Raw genomic sequence first — 21226 nt, forward strand, 5'->3', positions numbered from 1 at the left:
GAGCCAAAACAGTATTAGTATTTGGTAAAATCTCTCATGCTCTTAAAAGAATTTTATCTTCTAAGCAAATAGACTTTTATTAAGTATATAAACATATTTTGGGATTAAACCCTCCTGTTTACTCTGAAGCTTTGCTGAATTTCCTTTAATCAAACCAACTTAAATTGAATCTTATTTGTGTTTTCTATAGATTGAATGGGAGAACATGTGACTATGGCATTCTGATACCACAGCTCCTTAGGGCATTTCTGTAATTTCAGGCTGGATTGTCTAACCTAACACAGGAATGTATCTACACTATAGAAAATTTAGGACCAAATCAGTTTATCTGTTGCCATAAAGCCCTCATTTCTATTTTCTTTCTTTCAACCTGACAAAATTTATCCTCCCTTTTACTATTTGTTCTTAAGTAGAAAAAAATTTTAATGCAGGATTAATGCAAGTTTGATTCACCTCTCCTGAAAAAGAGGAAAACCCCAGAGCCTTGACCTTCCTCCCCTGGGAAGTCTGACAAAGAGGTTCTTAGGGCACTTTCTGAAAACACAAGCCTGCTGCAGCAAAGGAGAGACAAAGCTGAGAGCCCAGAGCTCACTTCTGACAACACCCTGGTCTCTCTGTTTTCTGGACACCTAGGAACTAGGGTCCTTACATCATCACAATTAACTCTCAGTAGGTAGATCAATGAAAAGACAGAAGACCTGACATCTGACCTGAACCATATCTTCTGGAAGCAGCAATTCCCTCAGGGCAGCCCCTCCTGTGCAGTGACACACAATTAATGACTGTACAGTGCTGGCTCTGGTAAAATAGGGCTTGGAGGCCTTGGCTATCTGTGACTCACATTCACAGAAAAATTCAATTTTAGGGTGTCCAGAAACTTGTAAATTACTTGTAAATCCTGGTCAGATTAATGGAATAAAAAGCATGTTTAAGGGTCAAGACAAATTGTTTAGGGATTTGGGGTGGCACAGGTGGTTGGGTTTGAGTGGTTTTTTTTGCATTTGTAATAGAAGCAATAAATGAAGCACTGGTTTAAAACACTTTACAGACCACTACAGAACTTCTTAACCTGCAAGTTCTGTATTCAGAGTGTCCAGTATAGACTGAAAGGGAAATGAATGCTCCTCTGACTGAAGAGACCTGAATCTATGCCTTTCACAAGACACACCAGGCTACTGCATGCTCCACTCTCTCCTGTTGGAAGCCTTCCACTTTTTCCAAAATCCCATGTTTTTTGACACAGTGAGAGAGCTCGAAGGATGCTCTAGCTTGGTGGTTTGATCACTCATCAGAACTTCAAAAAATATTCTGAAACCACAATACTTCATCTATGGTTAAAAAAAAAAGTTCATTCACTTTAAAAAATAGCGACTATTTTTTTTACCTTATTGCCTATTTTCAACCTGTTAATTGAAACATCAATAATACAGCATTATCTTAAAATACACTGCTGAAACTTTGGCTTGTAGTCCCAAAGAGGCACAGAGGAAGGAATGACTGAGTAACCACAGCAGTAATTACTGCAACAGTCATCTTCACATTCTCTATTCTGTTTGTGATTATCCAAGAATATTGACGTGTTTTCCAAAATTATTAACACATTTCTTTTTTACCAATTACTAATCAAATATATAGGCTGTTACTCAAGACCTAAGAATTCACTAGTCTCTCAATACCCTTATGATATAAAGGAATAGTGCTTTCATTTTACTGAGGGAAATTTGAACTATGAAGAGGATAAGTGACTTGTTCCAGATGAACTTCATGAAGCAGTGTTTGAATCAAGAATACAGTGCAGGTCAGATCTCTAAATACAGCTGATTAATTGTGCAGTGGGATTTGTGGGCAGAAAAATGTGAAAGGCACTCCTTTCTGGCTCTCATTACAATGAACCCATCCCCTGAAGCAGGAAAAGGTACTTAGCATACTTAATTGGCAGGAGGCATAACTACTAATATTCTTTGAATGATAAAAAGTAGAACAGTAATTCTCATCATTATATGGAATAAAAATAAATCAATCTGTAAGCATCTTGTGATTAAAGCTGGGTTGTCTATAGGTAGCATTCAATAGCACAGGCTCTACCTAGAGTTATACTGCAGAAGACTGCCTGAGGGACAATGTACCGTGGACTCCAAACTTCTCTCCCCTTCATCCCACCTTATCCCCCCATTCTCCTTCTTCTGGAAAGTCTAAAATTTCAGTAAGGTTTCCGAGCATGTCTGAAAGCTACTACAGTTCATAAAGGGTCTTGCAAAAACAAGAAATGTCACACTCCACCTGTTACACACCATTCATCTCATCTGAGCATGTGTGCATCGACAAGTGGAATGGCAAGTAAATGCTGTCCACCCATCATTAAAGTCATTTTGCTAAAAAAGTGAACCCAATGATGCCCAGGGCTTCCCAGGCTGAGGGATGCAAACAACACATTTGACAAGGGAGCTTCCTGTTTAATGTGAGCATCACTGTTGTACACGGGCAGCAAACTCAAGAGGCAGATGATCCCTCCAACAAACAGACCACACTTCTTTGTCATGATGCTGCACTGCAAAAGGGCAGACAGGTATTTGCTACATCCAAATTTACTCTTCCCTGCTGCTGCACAGGAAGAAGGTTTCCCTGTACTATTCATTACAATTACCATTCCAAAAGGAGGGGAGATTGGCAACTGCAAGAACACAAACTAGGATTTGATGCCCACCTGCCGCACTGTTCTCAGGCACACTTGCTTCATACAGGCTATGGCTGAATGAAATCTCCTCCTCTTGTTCTTCTGTGAAGATCATGACCGTAGCTGTGGCTGTTCGAGGTGAGATACCCTGATCTGAAGCCATCACTAGCAGCTGGGTACTGAAGCCCTTGGAAGCCAAGGGCTCCTGAAGAATGATGTCACCCGTCTGCGCATCGATCTGAAACACAGTTTCTGCTGTCATCAGACTAAAAACAACGGCTCCATTTGCTCCCAGATCCACATCCTCTGCTCTCACAGTGGCTACTGTCTCATTCACAAGGGTTTCAGCAGACACAAAGGCCCTGATAGGATTCTGAAAAAAAACTGGATCATTGTCATTGACATCATCAACGTGCACCACAACGCTGACAGTGGTGCTTCTTGGCAAATGGGTGCTACAGTCACTAGCCACAGCCCTGAATGTATATTGGGATTTAGTCTCCCTGTCCAGCACCTGTGCAGTAACTATGGACCCCGTTACACTGTCGACAGCAAATGCTCCAGAAGTGTCGCCAAGGAGGGAGTACGTAACTTCACCATTCAGGCCATCATCTTCATCAGAAGCAAAGAGGTCCACGATAGCTGAGCCTTCCTCTAGGTCTTCGCTCACGGAGATCTGATAACTGTTATTTGCAAACAATGGGCTGTGGTCATTTTCATCCAAGACTGTTAGATAAAGCTGTGCAGTGGAGCTTCTTGAGGGACTGCCTAGGTCATGGCACTCAATTACAAGGGTGAAATTGCTGATGTCTTCTCTGTCTAAGCTACGAGTGACCAGCAGTTTGCCCGAAGTGTTATTTAGTGTGAAGTATTCTCCATCATTTCCACCTTTCAAACACATAAAAAATGAAATGATTACAAACAATTGCTTCAGAGAAAAGAGCTCCTTGTGGATACCACTACGTTAATTGCAATAACATGATCTGATTGCTCGTACAGCTGGTGTGCTCATGTGTCTTTCACAGATTTTATTCCTCTTATGAGAATTAAAATCTGCATTTCATTTAAATCAGTGGGTGGCAATGACAGTAAATACAGAATGTCATATAAGTTTACAGAGTTGCAATTTTGTCAGATGCATGTCTTTTTTCCCCAAAACAGCACACCTTATAAAATCTCCTGCAACTATAATGCTGCATAAAGTGACTTCTTCCCAACCTCAGTTACAAACTCCAAAAACCTATAAAAGCATTGCTGACAATTGCAATTACTTGCTCCTTGTTCTATTCTACAAACCTGTCTCTTGAAAGTGGATAGTTGTGCAAGGTCTTGATTTGAGGGGCATGAGGAGGGGGAGGTAAATATGAAGCAGTCAACAGAAAAGTCAGTGTTTTTGGTAAAAATGAATGGCATACATACTTTATAACATGTAGAAAGACCAAAGGTGATTAAAGATCATAAAAGATTGTGAAAATAAAACCAAGAAAACATACAGGAATTCATCACTTTCTTCAAAGAAAAATGTGCTGGCTGTTACCACAGTAGCTATCTGCCATTTGAGCTATTGCTGAGAGCCACAAACCAAAGTAATCACAGCAAAATTGTATTTGTGCAAAGATATTACAGGAGGCTTTGAACAGCTGAGGAGCTTACACTGGCATAGTGGAAATGGAGAGAGTTTGGCAATATTAAAACCAAGTATGACATTAGTAATTGCTGGGTGAAAGAAGCTCTCATGAAATAAAATAAATTAAATTAGATTAATTCTTGTACTTATTTGCAATGGTATATTTACATTCAGAATTTCCACAACTATAACAAAAAGGATAAAATTCTGCCTTTGTGATTAATGCCTCCTTCCAGAATTTGTCTTTTCTTTTTCTGCACTATTTCAGATCCAGAAAACAGACTGAAAGTATGCCTGGAAAGTGCTTATTAATGCTGACAAAGGGGTGAAGGATTTTTTTTTTCCCTGCATGAAAAGCATGTGGACAAGATGGGAGCTAGGGAGGCCTGGTAAAATCAAGACTAGTCTAAAACTTGGATACTGCTATTTATATACTTCCTGATTTGTATTAACAACAATGATAGTGAAACTTACCAATTATTTTGTATCTTAAAGCTCCGTTATTGTCAGCATCCATATCTACAGCTCGGCTAATGTGAACCACAGAAGGCTCCTGGTTCTCTGGAATATGGATCTCAGAGGTGGGAAGAAGAAACATGGGAGAGTGATCATTTTCATCCAGCACTGTGCAGATAACTGTCACCGTGCTCGACAGCAACGGACTTCCACTATCTTGAACCAAAACTAAGATTAACAAAAAAGAAAACAAATTTTATACAATGGTTGGGGGTGCAACTATAAATGTTCCTTAATAAGAAGCAGAATAGGAGAGTTATTTGTGCTATGCAAAAAAGCACATGCTTTTCTGTACCTGAAAACCTTACCACTTTGATCTAATTCAGATGTCATAAAAAAAAGTAATGCTGATAATGACATCAGATCCATTCTCACTTCCCATTTTATAGGCACACAATAGCTATTTCACACAGTTACCTTTAATACTGAAAACCTCCTGCGTTTCCCTGTCCAGTGATGCAGCTGTCACAAGTACTCCACTGTCCGAGTCCATCTTGAATTTCTCATAACCAGTTCCTGGTAAGATTTCATACTGAAGCAAGGAATTCAGTCCTTAAAAGCAGAATGGAAGTCTTAGTAAGACACAGCCACTGTCCTCACAGTCAGGTCAGACTTGTTTCTTTCTTCTCCCCCTCCCCAAGAAACAGGCTATGGATGAAATTATTTTTAACGCAGTGAGTAATTGCTTCTTCATTATCACAAAAGATACACATTTTAAAATTTGGATCTTCAAAATTCTTATCCAGATGTTGCTTTGTGCATAAGTTTTCTAGCCACTCAAATTGACCCCAGTAACTTTGCTAGGCACTCAGCCTCCAAACAAGCTGACATATCGACATGGTGCAAGATAGCATTAACCTAGACCATGGAATCCATGAGTTTCTCTTCTGCTCTCCACAAGGCAGTTAGTTTATTTATCAACAGGATGTCAGGCAGAGCATTGCACTGCTCTGGCAGCTCTGCCTCTCCACTTCACTTGGAGCTAATGCAAGTATCTTTATAAAGTACACTGAACAATATAAACATTCAGAGAAGACATTCACTTCTTGGCATCCCCGCCAGTTCCAAATATTCATAATACTGAGCAGGAGGGTGCCTAAGTCCTATCAGGACTCACAAGGTAGCCAGCTCCTAGTTGTCTTGAATGGAAAAGCCAATTTGGTGAACATTCCCACAGTGTATCTTAGGCCTTGTAGATTGCTCCCATCTGTAGCCACTCTCTGAAATGATGCTGCTTGCTTTTGTAAAGTCCTGCAGGATTTCCAGATGGAAGGTTAGAGAGTTTCCTGCTCTCCAAGTTTTTATGAATGTCAATTCCATTCAGTTGCTAATCAGACCTTCCTGTCTTTCTCTAGGAAATAGGCTAAAACTGTACAGGCTTTTGAACACTTTTTGTTCGAAGTTGCCCACCTGAAAAGAACAAGAAACATGACTCTAAATTCTTATCTATTATGGTTATAAAAGAATTTCTTTCATATTTCTTCTATTTTCACACCCTCCTGAGGAATAAAAGAATTTCTTTCATATTTCTTCTATTTTCACACCCTCCTGAGGAAAGTATAATGTCATCTCCATCACACCTATTTTATTAACTTTAATTAATTTAACCCTACATTATACTTGAAAGGCTTGTACTAATGTGCTCTTTTAAAAAAAATAAATAAATCTGTGTTTCATTCAATCATTCTGTGTTTTTCCTACCAATCATCAGCATTTTAGTAAGATGGGGACAGTTGGTGCACCTGGAAAACTACAGCACTCAAGTCATATGCAAACTGCTGTTCAGAGTCAAACACTGCCTGCCTGTTCCTGTATGCTGCACTTGACAATAGGACAATCTGCACTGGGGTTGATGGAGAAGGATCAGTGTGAGAGAAGAAACAGAGCCTATAGTTTTTTAAAGCTTTGAATAGCTTTGCTAAGTAGTTGACAACGCTACTGAAATTTTATTAAGAGAATTATTACTCTAAGGTGTACTCTAAGGTGTAACAATTATTACACCTAAACTAAGTTAAGGGAGGGGCATATTCATGCAATACACAGCAGAAGAAAAAATGAGTTGCAGAAAACCTTCCAGCTTTCCAGAAGAAAACAGAAAAATCACAGCAGCAAGGGCAACTGAGGAGAATGTCTTGAAAGTTTAAGGTTACCAACACACACTGTCTGATCTGCCCATATTAGATACCATTGAACTACATTTAGAACAATATTCACAATTCCTCCTGCATTTATCTATCCTTAACTCCCAGTATGCTACAGGTGGAGAAAAGGACACATTACACTGCAGGGCTGATATTAACTATTAGCCATTGGCCTCCTGTAATTGAACTGCTTCAACCCAGTGCCTTTACTGGCAGATTTCACAACAGACATTATGAACAGACAGTGCCGAAAAAACATACAGATGCCATCCAAGATAACTATTCACACACTGTTATAATTAAAACTTTTAACCTTTAAAGGACACAGATATGTGATCCTTTGATAACATTTATTTATCATGCAGTTACTGCCTCCTTTCTCATATTTAGCTGCTAGAATTGCACAGCTGGCTGTAGGAGAAAGCTGCACATCCTGCCCAGGAGAGGATCACGAAGACTCTGTGCACTCACATACCATGGCACAGCAGCTGACACACCTGCACTAGATTCAACCTGTTGGGTAATTATTCAGTAGTGCTAGTCACATTTTGGGGACTGAAATTACAAACTGAAATGAGAAAAACTATTCTTCTGTGCATTATGAGCTGGAAAAGGAGCTAAGCCCCTAGGCAAGGATCCCCTTTCCCTGCAGGGTTGACACATGGTGCCTGAGCTGCAGCCAAGGAAAAGCTTCAGCCCATGTTCCCGTTCTCCCGTCACAGCACAAGCAGCCCCTCTGCTCTCACAGCTTCTCAGAAGCAGCAGCCGTGGCATTACACTGTGTATACATACAACTAGTGGCAACTCTGGTGAAGAAACAATGGGAACAAATGTTACCATGGCCCCAAATCTAGGTTCAAGTCTCATCTTTATAATACTGATATTGTTAAGACTGTGATAATCCATGAACATGAGCAAGACAAAATGTCTAGTGAATGACAGCAAGCTCTGTCTCATAACAAGAAGTCCTCAGTCCCTGTTAACCTTCTGAGACTTTTATTCCAAGGCTCCAGACAACTACAGAACCACAGAGGTGCACATCAGCTTAAAAGCATACCTTGACAAATGCTAGTTCAGTTCATTCAGACCTTCTGCAAAGTCATGTCTCAAGACAACCCTCTAGCCTATCTTAAATAAGCTGAAAGTATCTTTCTCTCCCATGCATTTTTTTTCCAGCATTTACCTGTATTACATGTCTTTACACTTGCACTTGTGTTGTGCTATTAGATATTGGCTTTGGGTAGAGGGCTCCAGCACTGTAAGAAGACTTGGAGAAAGTGAGACAACATAGATCTGCAGTAAGTGCAGCTCTTGCAATGTGCAGGAGGGAGCTGCCTGAACAAGATGTCTCATGAATATCCACATGAAAGAAAATCATTACAAGCAAAAATTTTAATTGTTATTTCCAAAAAGAAAAGGCCTTTTGACCAGGAAGCAGGCTTACAGCTTGGGTCAAACACAAAGAAAGTAATGGCTGCTTGCTTTCCCTCTTCTCTTCACAGGCAACAAAGTGAAAAGACAAATAAAAGGTTGATGATGGCTGATATTGCTAGTAAAAATTATTCCTCCCTGTGGTCAGTCAGGGAACATATGAAGTGGGGAAAAAAAGTATCAGTGATAGGAGGAAAGTCCTCCACTGAGACTATGCAAATATTCCTGATATGTGAACTGTAATATAAAGACTGAATAAAAATGAAGTAAAAAATGTGGCGTAAAAAATAAAGAACATCATAAGGAGTTGTCTTATTCAAAAATTCTGTTCCAAAAATGTAAGAAAAAGGAGGAGCATTATATTCATACGACTCCTATATAAAGCCTATTTTCGTAGATTATCAGCATCACTTCAGTATTTGTTTGGAACAATACTGCCACACACATGGGGCCATATCAGGCAAACGTGAGAAAGAGACCCAACAGGAGGACTGTGGTTACTGGAAAATGTACTTAAAAAAAAGCAGGAAGGAACCATCAGCCACAGCAGTGCTTCATCCAGCCCAAAGCATCTGCAGAAGCAGGCACACACTGTGCCACCCAGTGCACTTGGAATGCCCTTCCCATCCACCCTGCCAAGCCACCCCCACTCCCTTCTCCTAATGGCTCCCAAAATTTCCCTTCTGCTCTATTTCCCACAAGTTGTGCAATAAATAAATATAAGGGACAGAGAAAGGAGGGAGAGGAATTCAAGTAAATTCCCACTTCTTTTCTCTATAATCTTGCAAACTTTTATTTTAAATACTGCCTTTTTAAAATTTTTTTTTTTTACAGTGTGATCCACAAAAGAAAGTAAATACTTGGAGAGTGAGGTACAGAAGTAGACTGTAATGCTGCTCAGCTGACAAGAAGATTTTCACAGACAGGGCTACCCACCCATTCCTAATTTCTAAATACTTCACATAATTGTGGGGAAATGTCTCTTCTGTACAGCAACTCTGTTGAGCTCACATCAGCCTTTTGTAATCAATACATGCTCTACATTAAAATGACAAATCTTACTGAATACAGAAAAACAGTTTGCTAACAAGATCTATTGTCTTACCTATTTTTTTGGACAGCACAACCTTAAACAAGTCTAAAGATGTGCAGAAAGTGAACCCGTGGTAAGAAGAAGGTCATTTACAGAGCTGAGACAACCTTTGGGCCTCTTGCAGCAGTACTGCAGTATTTAACTCTCTCTCCAGATTTTATCTTTACTGCAGACCACAGACTCTGTGTCACTGCTTCATGGCACACCAACTGTATGCACTGTGTGGTATTATTTAAGATAAGATTCTGTCCAGCATGCAGTCTACCTGTAACATCATATGTATTTTAGATATTTTAAAAGAGCAGGTAATTGGAAAGCTGGAGGGAATTTTTTGTTTCTTAGCAAAGACTCTCAGGTTTAGTCCTTACCTATGATTCAAAGAGCATACGAACCACCCCTTCCTGCTTATCCGTGTATGCTTAAAAAGCAACGCATTAACATTCTTATGGGCATAAAATCCCATTTGAAATTCAGAGCGGCTTCCACAGTCCCTTCACAGCTCAACTAGCTGGAAAATCTTGGATGACAGTGCCCCTCTCTGGTCAGAAAAGATTAGTGCCGGTTCTGTCACAAAGCCAGGACGCTTTAAATGTGTTAAAACTATTCAAACTGCTGTGATTAAAAGCAACAAAATATTTAGAACGTTTATTAACTTTAACTGAGTTGAACATTGTTTGCCGATTTATAACCAGGGCACTCTATCTTCACGTGAAAGCTGCACCATGTTGAGATACTCTGCACTGTGCAAGCCCACAGTTCACATTGAATATACCAGCCAGTGCTGAAGCTACGCAGCGTGCGAGTCAGAACACCTCCAAGCCATGAATAAAGGTTGAGAGTCTAAACCAAAACCCAAAAAGCATACATTACCTTGGGAAAAGCACAACAGCTATATATGCAAGCACAGCAGGCAGCAAGATTTGACCTGTCTACAATGGTCCATGGTGAAATTAATAGCAAAAGGACAGAAATTACCTGCATCTCTGTCCACAGCTTCCACCTTGACGACAAACTCCCCTGGATCTTGGTTTTCATGAACTGCAGCCTCATAAACTTGCTTCAGAAATATTGGGGCCTCATCATTCACGTCCAGAACAATGATGGTTAGAACCTGCGTGGCGGAGAGGGCTGGGCTGCCATCATCAAGAGCCATGACTGTCAAACTGTAGCGCTCCTGGATCTCACGGTCCAGAAGCTGGGCTGTGGTTAAGAGCCCTTTTATAGAGAAAGAAGGTATTAAAAAAAGTATTCTGGTCCCGGTTAGGATCCTATTTGTTCCAGCACTCACAGCTTCAGTGTAGTGTCACCATGAATGCTGTGCCACTGCTGCAAGGCTTCTGGACTTTGGAGTCAATTATTACCTCTGATTCCCTTCAGAGTGCTGCTTGGCCCAGAAATACTCATTTTGACATCAAGGGCACTGGGATTCATGGTATATTCAAGTGAAGTTCAGATATTTCTTTTTATTTATCCTTAGGCTTAACTTTTTAACTTTATTTAAGTTAAATATTTGTCTTCTTTCACACATTATGCAGTCAGTGTTAGCTGTATCACATAATGTATTTAAAATCAGCATAAGAACCAGAAAATATTGTAACTCTTAGGGTGACACTTGCATTTGTGTGCAGACAGTGTAATAGCTGCAGAACTCATTCAGGAACCAGAGAATTTCAGAAGGCTGAAGAATGAAATTCATCAGCACTTTGAGCCTCCAATGGACACATTCCACCCACAGTGTAATGGGCAATCCTTGATGTTGACCTTTGCCTTTCCTCACGTGTATCTATAGCAACATCTGTGTGTGCACACACTTTAAACACGCATCACATAAAAATCAGAATGAACTATTTCACTGCACACTCTCTCTTCCCACATTCCTTAATATACTATTGGAAGACACTCCAGTACATCTACACTACAGAGACAATAGTCTCATGCAGAAATTTCTGAGCTGAATCTCACTGAGTGTGCCTCCTGCCATGCTCGTGTGGTGCTCTGCCCCAGGTAATCCCTCCTGAGGATGACAAGTCACCTGGGTAGAGTACCACAGTAATGTGATATTTCAGTAGTGCACTCCCAAAAGTTACTGAGAGAAGCACAGTGGAAGAAACTGCAGAGAACAGGAGTTACAGTACCTGTGATCTGATCCAATATAAATGCTTTGTTTTCATTGCCTGAAAGGATGTGATATGTGACTTGTCCATTTCTTCCCTCATCAGGATCCTTTGCAATTACACGGTGCACAAGGAAGCCCACTTCTGCGTCCTCCACGACAGAGGCAAGAGGCAAAGATGTGAAACTCGGGCTGTTGTCATTGACATCTAAAATAACAATTTTCACAGCCATGGAATCAAGCCTGCGATCAGTCAGATTTATTGCCTGGTCTGCTGCAGACACTGTGAGGATCACAGAGCGAGTCACCTCCCTGTCTAGTGGAAAAACTGTGGTCAAGGTGCCATCTGAAGGGTGAATAAGAAATGGATTCTCACCCTCATTACTCATTTCTAGGGAATACTGTATTTTGCTGTTCAGAAAACTGCCATCACCATCTTTTGCATCAAATGTGTAAACCAGAGTGCCAACAGGTACATTTTCTTCTACACCAATCACTACAAAGTCATCTTGAAAATACGGAGCGTGATCATTCAGATCTTCTACATCAATACTTAGGAAGACAGTGTTATTCTGGGGAGGATTATCACTATAATCCTTTATAATAACTTGCAAGAGGAAGTGAGAAGCTGTTTCATAGTCAAGTTCCTTGGAAAGAAAAAGGTCTCCTGTCATGCTATCTATTTCAAAATGAACATAATTATCTTTAGCAATACTGAAATGCAGTTTTCTCTTAGTTTTTAGGTTATTATCAGGTGACCTCAAAGAATTTAACACTTGTGCAGGTTTAAAATTTTCAGGTATGACAATGTGCTTGAAATCTTGAGAGAAGACAGATCTTCCACTGGGAATTGGGATTACCTGCAACAAAAGCACAAAGACTGCAATATATTCCCATTGTTATTATCAATAGTGTAATAAGAAATTTTTTTTTTAATTGATAGTTTAGTCATTTATTGTTTGTGACTATATTTATCCTAAGTATGCCTCAAAGCCAGAAAACAAACTCAGCATGCTCTGAAAGAGTTCAAGTAGTCCTTGGCTTGTTATTCCATAACTCTTTCATTCCCATGTTAAAAAAAGGGACAAGACTGTCTCTCAGCCTCTGAATCACATGGGTCCAAAGACAGGCAACTTGAATATTGCTGTATCTGTCCCTGCTCTGAAGCTCTTCAACCGTCATTCTACACAGGACAGCATCACAGGTCTGACAAAGAACATGTACATTATGCTGTTTGCCAAACAAATGAATAGATGGGGTTTTTTTTTGAGAGTTGTTTATGTCATTACAGGGTTTCATTCATTATAGATTGCTGCAGTGTTGCCAGTTAATGCTTTAAAATTAAAGAATCTAACTGTGGCCACTGCATTTGCCTTGTCTTGACTGAAGCATTTTTTTTCCAAGCTATCCAAAAGTAACCTTCTTTTGGGTGGCATGGAAACAGCAACCTCAGTGACATTCAACCTCTGATAAAAGAAGCACACAAGTGGCCTGGCCGAAACAGCCCCACTGCGGTTCGATGAACAGCAGGTTGCTGGCTGTGGTAAGAGTACACGCTGGATTTCACACTCCCATGCAGAGCAGCCCTGTATAAACTAGCACAAGGGAATGAGCTATCCTTACACTGGGTTACAGAGACAGAATTTAGAAACAAGAGTAACAAAGTGAAGAAAAAAAAAAAAAAAAATCTAAAATCTACTCTCTCCCCCACTTTCAGTCCCTCCTGATATTTGCTTTCCACTCTGCCTATCCAGATATTTATCTTCTCTTATCCAGTGTTCTAATAACCTCCTACTACAGTACAAGGATCATCTATCTGCAAGACAACCCAGAATGCTGTTGTGTATTCTTAGCAAATCAAAATGAGTCTTTCCTCACATTTCCTCCCTCAACAAAAAGTGGTGGAAGAAAATTACTATGAGACAAGGTGCTTATAATTTTGAATTTCCTTTTTTCAGCTTATTTCCCTAGCTTCTCCCAAAACTGTTTTATCAAGTAAACTTAAGTAACATAACTGTTCTACCTGTACCACATAAACAAGTACCTGGATGTAAACAGTAGCATGTCCTTGCAGTGCAGGCATCCCCTGGTCCCTGGCTGTGACCATCATTCTGTAGTTTGATCTCTCAGCATGTGACAAAGACCGGGTTGTTCTTAACTCCCCACTGGCAGCATCAATCTGGAAGCATCCTATATCCTCTTCTATGGAGGAAAAATGGACATGAGTTATTGCAGATCTCTTCAACTTGCCTCCATAATGCTGAACTTTGTCATTTACAGTAAGAACGGGCAGGACCCAGAGGAAAGAGAACCTGCTGTACTCATTGCATCTCTCTGGCTCATTTGGTTCCCCTCTTCTTCCATCATCAAATACGTTCATTCATTATAAATGACTTTGAATTCAGAAAGCTAGAGAGACACTATGGAGTACCATTATTCACACCAATGGTGTGTGCATCAAGAGAGCAGCAGACACCCCAGAATTGGTACCCCTACTTCCAACACAAGCTTGCAGGCAGGGCCAGAGAAAGAATTACATCTTAGTCTCTGAACTGGCATGAAGGGTCGAGTGATGTTGGATATACAGCTGGCTCATATGCCTCACAAACTATGGGTCAAAGAGCCCTATCTACCCCACTAAGTCACCTTAACTACCTACAGTGATGCCACCTGTCCTCCCTGTGCTCTGAAGCAGGAGCTAACTGGGGGTAGCTAAAGTCTTACAGTAAATTGTTGCAGAGCAACACATGAATATTGGAAATTACACTTACATCCTTCATCAGGGTCCGTCTGCATGCTAATAACAAGCAACTTCTAATTAAAATTAGTACTTGCAGCTACATCATATAAGATTTATTCTAGACTTGCAAAGAAAAATCCTGCCATAGAGGAATATATAGCTCTTTATAACTTAGGATCATAGGATCATTTAGACTGGAAAAGACCCCTAAGATCACAGGGTCTGACTGTAGACCTAACACTACCAGTGGTTTAGTCCACCACTAAACCATGTACCTCAGCACCACATCTACACATCTTTTAAATATCTCCAGGGATGGTGATTCAACCACTTCCCTGGGCAGCCTGTTCCAATGCCTGACAACCCTTCCTGTGAAGAATTTTTTCCTAATATCCAACCTAAACCTCCCCTGGAGCAACTTAAAGATGTTTCCTCTCATCTATCACTTGTTACCTGGAAAAAGAGACTGATGCCCACCTTCCCCATTTTCAAGGAACACAATAAAAATTATTCTCCAGTTTTTAGTAAAATGAGAAAGCATCTATTACCTAGTATACCTCACCAGAAACTAAGAAAATCAAATTTGTCAAACTACTTATCTCTTAAAATACTATGCAAACTACTTTTTGCTAAGTCAATTTTTAATGAGGTGTGCTAGTGGGTTAAACAACACCATGCAGTGTAACAGCTGCTATTCTAATAAGTAATTGTGGTAAAAAATAAATTCAGTGCAGATGTTGAACACAAAACACCCATAATAAAATATATTTCCATAGACACCTAGAGTGAGCATGAAGCTGTTAAAAAATGCAAATTAGTCAGCTGCACATACAGATGTTCATTTTTGTTATCCAATCACCTCACCTGCAACTGTAAAATATTTGCACCTGTAGGATTTGAAAAAACACTGAGCAGCCCACTTGGAAAACAGGGATTTTGCAATCAACAAATAGGAGTTTTTTCCAATATTGTCCTACAACTTTTGACTGACTTTCTAAGTTTCTAATGCTCCACGAATCCCTTCTGGGTTGACTCTTGCAGTCTGGAACATCATGAGGAAATTACCAATAAAAGGAAACAATATGCAGAGACAATTATATTGGATGAGACAGTCCTGTATTCTGCATTTCTCATGATAGTTTCAAAATATTAGTACTGCTTTATTACTATTTTCATAAATTGCTTTTGGTTACTTTCCTGGTTTAGGTCCCAACAGCATGTCGACATTCACAGATATGCTATTTTGTTCCATATAATGCCTCATGACAAAATCCCAGCTAAACAAAAGGCAGAGGAGATATGAAAAACAGAACACAATGTGAATTGCATGCATATATTTAACATTTACATTTAAAAGAACTAAAAGGAAGAACAAGAAAAAGGAAACAGTAAACAGAAGTGTAAAAAAAACTATTCCCTTCATTTTTCTACCAAAATGGTTACAGTTACCAGACTGAATCAAAAAGAAAAAATATTTTAAAAATAGTTAAAAAAATAACAAAACCATTGCAAATACATAATTGCAACCTGAGCATGAAGCTATGAGGACTCACTCTTGCTTCAGTAGTGATGTGGATAGTTAGTACCTCTTAGCACAAAGACCAATACTTGTTTTTCTGTTTCAAGTAGCAGAACACAGCTAGATAAACTTGACTGAAACAGGTGCCAATCCAGAATGCTTTCATTTCAAAAGTCCCATTTTCAAATTTTTTTTTTTCTAGTACTGCACTATAAAGACAGTCAAAACTGAAACATCTTATTTATATTTCCCTATTTTTATCAGATTATTTTTTAATTTATTAATGGACAATTTCAAAGTGTAGCCATTTGATTCCAAATCAAAGTATTCCAAGGAGAAAAAAAAAAAAAGCCTATGAAACTGATTTCCCTTAATCTACAGACAGACTAATAATTTTATACTGTATTTTGTAGCTAAAGCAGTTTCTGAATAATCCTATCTAGAGACAGATCTTGTTGTTCAATTGATTTAATAGATGGCAGGTACTCAGAGAAGAGGTAGACCACTCTTGAATACTTTTGCCCAAGATGACTGAGGGTAAGTGTATGTGAGCAGTAGCTTGCTCACTTTCTAAATACATTCCAAATACCCCTCCTTGTTCTTCTGTAAGTTCAAAGTGAGGAATAAAAGGTGGGTTTGAGTTTCACACTCAAAGGGCCTGTCAGTCATTGCTCTAAAGGCTCATGCTCCCTGCACTTCCAGGAACAATCGCTCAGCTTTCATCTCCAGAAGACACATGAATTAAGCAACTGTTGCTTATATCATACACAATAAAAAAATATCTTTTTGTACAAAAATAAAACAAAGATGGTATATGAGAAATGCATAAGAAAGAAGGAAACTGAGATGAGCAGATGAAGCATGGAACAGAGAAAAATTAAATCTCTCATTAAGTAGACTAATGGCCCCAGTTTTCTTGCAACTCTACCCTAACCTGTCAATACATGGATATGCCTTTTCAGTTTCAAATTTCTTCACCTCAGCATTGTCCACTCTGTTGGCCAGGTTTCATTTACACTTATCCAAATCCCAGGCACTTTCTCAACTCTGTGTCTCAAATATAATCAAAGAAACTGCAGTTCTGGACAAAAAAAAGATGGCCTTAGAAACTTCAGGCAATGTGTGGCTGTGAACTTTGGCAGAACATTCAAGCCTTCTATAGATAGGCACTCACACAAAATGGCCCAGAAAGCAGACAGATAGTAACACCAGATTTTTCTCAGATATTCATGACCTCAGAAGTCGTGACAGTTAGCTACTTATTTTTACCTAATTTCCTAAAGAATGGTATCTTTCGTAGGCTTTAAAATACTTACTCCCTTGGCCATCTTACTCTCCTTTGAGATGAAAGAAAATTTGTTTCTCTTAACAGAGAACAGGAAGGGAATGTCATGGCTCCCTGCACACTGCTTGCAAATCACCCTGGAGAAAAAGTACTCGGCCCACAGACATAGGTGCAACACTTGCCAATTTGTTTGTGTTGGCAGTGTAAAGCAGGCTTCCCCCAGCACTCTGCTGGTCAAGTGCTAACGTAGCCAATGTGCAGAACTGGTCCAAATATGACTGTAAAAGCCTTCACTTTGCCAGTGATAGTCTGAACACGCAAAGCAATAGTTTATGGTGCATTATAAACACAGACCATGTTTTTGTTACAAATGATATACTATAATCCATTGACAGTTGTAAAGAAGGCCAGGCAAATCACTTTGTAATTGCCAGCACCACTAAGGAATAGTACACACAGCTGGGATTCACCTTTCTCTGAACTAGGTTGACTCTTTCAGTGATAACACAAAAGTGGAGGTGTGGCCATATGACTACGAATTTCCATACACACAAATGGTTAAGGATGATTTGTTTGGATTTTCTGGGAAGAGGGAAGGGCATTTTCAAGGAAACATTGCTCCTCTGAAGGCTAAAAATCCATCTGTTGTGTAAAGCTTACGGGTTTTTTCACATATTTTTCCTTATGTAATTTGTTAGCATTTGTCCTTAGCCCTCTCCTGCATAGCTTAATCTACTGCTGCTATCTTGGCATTTCTTTAAGGTCTCAAGAACATTAAAAATTACTTACTGACTCTCACAAGCTTAACAGCTGACACAAACTCATAGGTCTTAATCTTGTGACAGTCCCTCAGCTGTTGAAAAGAGCAAGCAGCCCTCCAATTAACCTGATGTCTTTGTGTTTAACAAATATGGCTGTAAATCAGATCACATTTCTTCATATCTTAGTACTGAACAGCGTTCCAGAAGTAGAAAATACTATTTTAAACAAACCAAGCAAGAACTTCACCATGATGCAGAAGACCAGATGTTAAAGGCTGTAAGCCAACTAACAACAACAAAAATTAGTATCAGAGAAGCTCAGCTGTTTCTGGATTTGTTTATCAGGAAAATCTCTAGTTCCAAGACTGGGAGGGCTCTTTCAGTATTTTTTTTTGCTGCTGCTTTTATCCTTTTGTTCTTTCTAGAGACAGCATTTGCAAGACCAGTCATATCTTGTGTTGCTAGTAATTTTTATCATCTGAGCTCTTATTTATTCCCCTTTGTGGCTCTACAGTGATGCCAGTTAGCAAATCCAATGTGCTGTTTGATAGAAGGGGATATAATGAGATATACAGACAGAGACCCCTGAGGAACACTTCCTGTGTTGCCTTGCCATCACCCTTCAAACAAAAGGTTGGGTACAACTCATTCCATTTTTATTAAGGGGGATCATTTAATGAAAAATATTATTCACAAGGCAGAAGTCTACACTTCTTTCCAGTTCAGTCTGGAAGAGGCAGTCACTTGCATCCAAACTAAGGGAATAACTGTATGGCCATAAACTGACACAACAGACTTTTTTCATCTGCGTATAGTTCAACTGCAAAATTTTCAATAGAGTTATTAAATGTCTCAATTTTATCGGCATCTTTTGGTGGAAGTGAGCAGAGTTAGTTCTCTGGCTCCTGTGGATTTGGATCTTAGTCCTTCCATTACTCCGCAGAAGTCAAAAGGGTATGCAGAGACACAGTATAACATAATCCTTGAGAACCTTGGTAATTTCAGTCTGGGCAAGAAGAGGCTACAGACTCCCTTGCTCTTCAAGAGTGAGGAGTAATGTAGCTTTGCAGTACTTTGTTCTTTATTTTGCAGTGAGAAATGATTGTAATGAGTTTAAGCTAACCAAGCCCATATTTGATCTCTGTCTACACAGAATAGAGCACCTGAGGAAATGCACTGAGTGGATGGAAACACTGGAAATTATTTCTTTCTCTGATTAAACAGTATGCTCTATGTGCAAATTATCACAGACTACAAATATCAAGCTTAAAAGGTATTGATTACATTAAGCTGGTAAAATACAGCAGCTACCCAACTAAAAGAAGTGGTTATGATCTTGGCACCTCTTGCTGTTTATAACCAATAGTGAAACAAAGCAGAAGGAACAGGCATTTCCTCACTGGGTACAGACAAAGTACCCTTCTGTGTACAACTGTAGCAAGTGGTATGTGGCAAAACCAGAGATCACATCTATGTCTCTTACAAGTATTCATGCCCTGGTCTCCCTCATGTTCTAATTTAGGACTGCTCTGTTATTGATCTCACTGCAAACAAAATAGGATCCTACATCTTAACCCAGAAGTGAAATACTATACGTAGGAATTATGGGGAAAACTAAAGAGGAGAAGTGTTTTCAAATGGCCACACCATGTCAGGCTAACACAGCAGTAAACTAAGGCTGAAACAACTAAAAACCACAAGCCTCATTGTTTGCCCAGATTATCTGCTGATCCTTCTGATCCCTGTCTCAGATTGTCATGAACTGTTCTTTCAGCAGGAGAATTTTCAGTTGGTCATGGGAAAGGGCGATCACCTTTCTTTTAAGACATGAAACTGACTGAAATACTAAACCATACAGTACAAAATCATGGTCCTAATGTTTTCTGAGTTTTTTGAATGCACTCTGGACAGCCACACAAGCAACCAAACCCCTGAGAAGACAGGGTAGAGGGGGAAGGGAAGAAAGGTAGCTGCGTGCACCTCCTTAGATACCTCATAAGACATATGATGGTTCTGATTCCCATTTACCTGGCATCTTCATTCTAAGTCACAAAACAGACATAAAATTCTGCGTGTGTACATGGAACCTCTAAAACTCTAGCTATTCCAATGCATCTTTTATTAAGAAAAACACTTACCTGATTCTATTGAATACAATACAACACCATTGTTCCCAGAATCCAAGTCTTTTGCAAAGACTGTGGTAATAAGTGTCCCTGATGGCTGCCCTTCCAAAACCTGTCATCAAGCAATTTATAAAGAATTTGCAAATATGCATGGATAACAGCAAGTCTTCAAATAAATTCCTTGCCATAACACAAGAGGTTAGCTGTGCTCTATTTTAGTAATATTCACAGTCAGTGCAAAAAGCATTTCAGGAAATGGTTAAATAATACAGTTCTAGCAGTCCTCTGTCCCCATCTGCATAGACTGATAATTCAAAAATCTTTAGTGCAGCAGACGCAGAGGTCAGAAATTAAAAAAGATTATACTGCATACACGAATAAAATGATACACTTTTATCATAGAATGTTAGGTGTTGGAAGAGACCTCTGGAGATCATTGAGTCCAACCCCCCTGCCAGAGCAGGACCATCTAGTCTAGGGCAGGTCACACAGGAACGCATCCAGACGGGTCTTAAAAGCCTCCAAGGAAGGAGGCTCCACAACTCCCTAGATCCTTTACATCTGACAGTATACAAGGCGGAGAAATACAACCATTGGATAAATTCTGAAACTCCCCAATACACCCCAGTGTCATTTAAGAAGGGGTGACATTTCTGTTTCTGTGGGACAGGGGTTTGGGCTCCTGCCACAGGGTGGTGCTCGGCTCACAGCAGCGCACGTATTGCATGAAAAGGTGGAGTGATCTGGCAGAAACGAAACCCGCAGCACGCCGCCGGCAGCACCCACCTTCAGCTGCAGCTCCTGCCCGGGCCCGGCCTGGGGGAAGAGGGGGCGGTTGTCGTTGAGGTCCCTCACCGCGATGAAGACGGCTGCGGTGGCGTTGCGCCGTGGGGACCCGTGGTCCGTCACTAGCACCGTCAGCTGGTGGTGGGCTTGTTTCTCACGGTCTAGTGCCACCCAGTTTATGATTTCACCTGATGGACAAACAAAATGAAGGAGAAAGGGAGTTATTTACCAGCACTCATCTTACTACATGCAATTATGCCTTTAATTTAACGATTTAATGTGAAATAATGACACGTCTTCTGATACACCTTACTGCTGACATGAAAACCTCAGTTTCCCAAGTTCCATTCCCTTAGCACCACATTACATCCTTTACTGTACGGCAGGTGCCCCAGAGCAAAGGTATAAACCAGT

The 21226-nt window shown here is 39.9% G+C and overlaps 1 protein-coding gene across 1 annotated transcript in view; it reads right to left on the reverse strand.

Moving 5' to 3' along the window:
* Nucleotides 1-2704: 2704 nt before the first annotated feature.
* The window catches only part of LOC103772231 (protocadherin-23-like), a gene marked incomplete at its 3' end in the record, with an annotated part of 43828 nt that continues 25306 nt past the window's right edge, over nucleotides 2705-21226 (reverse strand). Inside the window, exons 6-13 of the mRNA XM_008939558.1 lie at nucleotides 20813-21000; nucleotides 20039-20138; nucleotides 13640-13797; nucleotides 11618-12455; nucleotides 10458-10697; nucleotides 5235-5369; nucleotides 4776-4985; nucleotides 2705-3562 (exon numbers count right to left, since the gene is read on the reverse strand). Coding sequence (XP_008937806.1) covers nucleotides 2705-3562; nucleotides 4776-4985; nucleotides 5235-5369; nucleotides 10458-10697; nucleotides 11618-12455; nucleotides 13640-13797; nucleotides 20039-20138; nucleotides 20813-21000 — 2727 coding nt within the window. The remainder of the gene's footprint in view (nucleotides 3563-4775; nucleotides 4986-5234; nucleotides 5370-10457; nucleotides 10698-11617; nucleotides 12456-13639; nucleotides 13798-20038; nucleotides 20139-20812; nucleotides 21001-21226) is intronic.

Source organism: Merops nubicus, unplaced genomic scaffold, assembly GCF_000691845.1.
Source record: "Merops nubicus isolate BGI_N331 unplaced genomic scaffold, ASM69184v1 scaffold7904, whole genome shotgun sequence".
Lineage (NCBI taxonomy): Eukaryota > Metazoa > Chordata > Aves > Coraciiformes > Meropidae > Merops > Merops nubicus.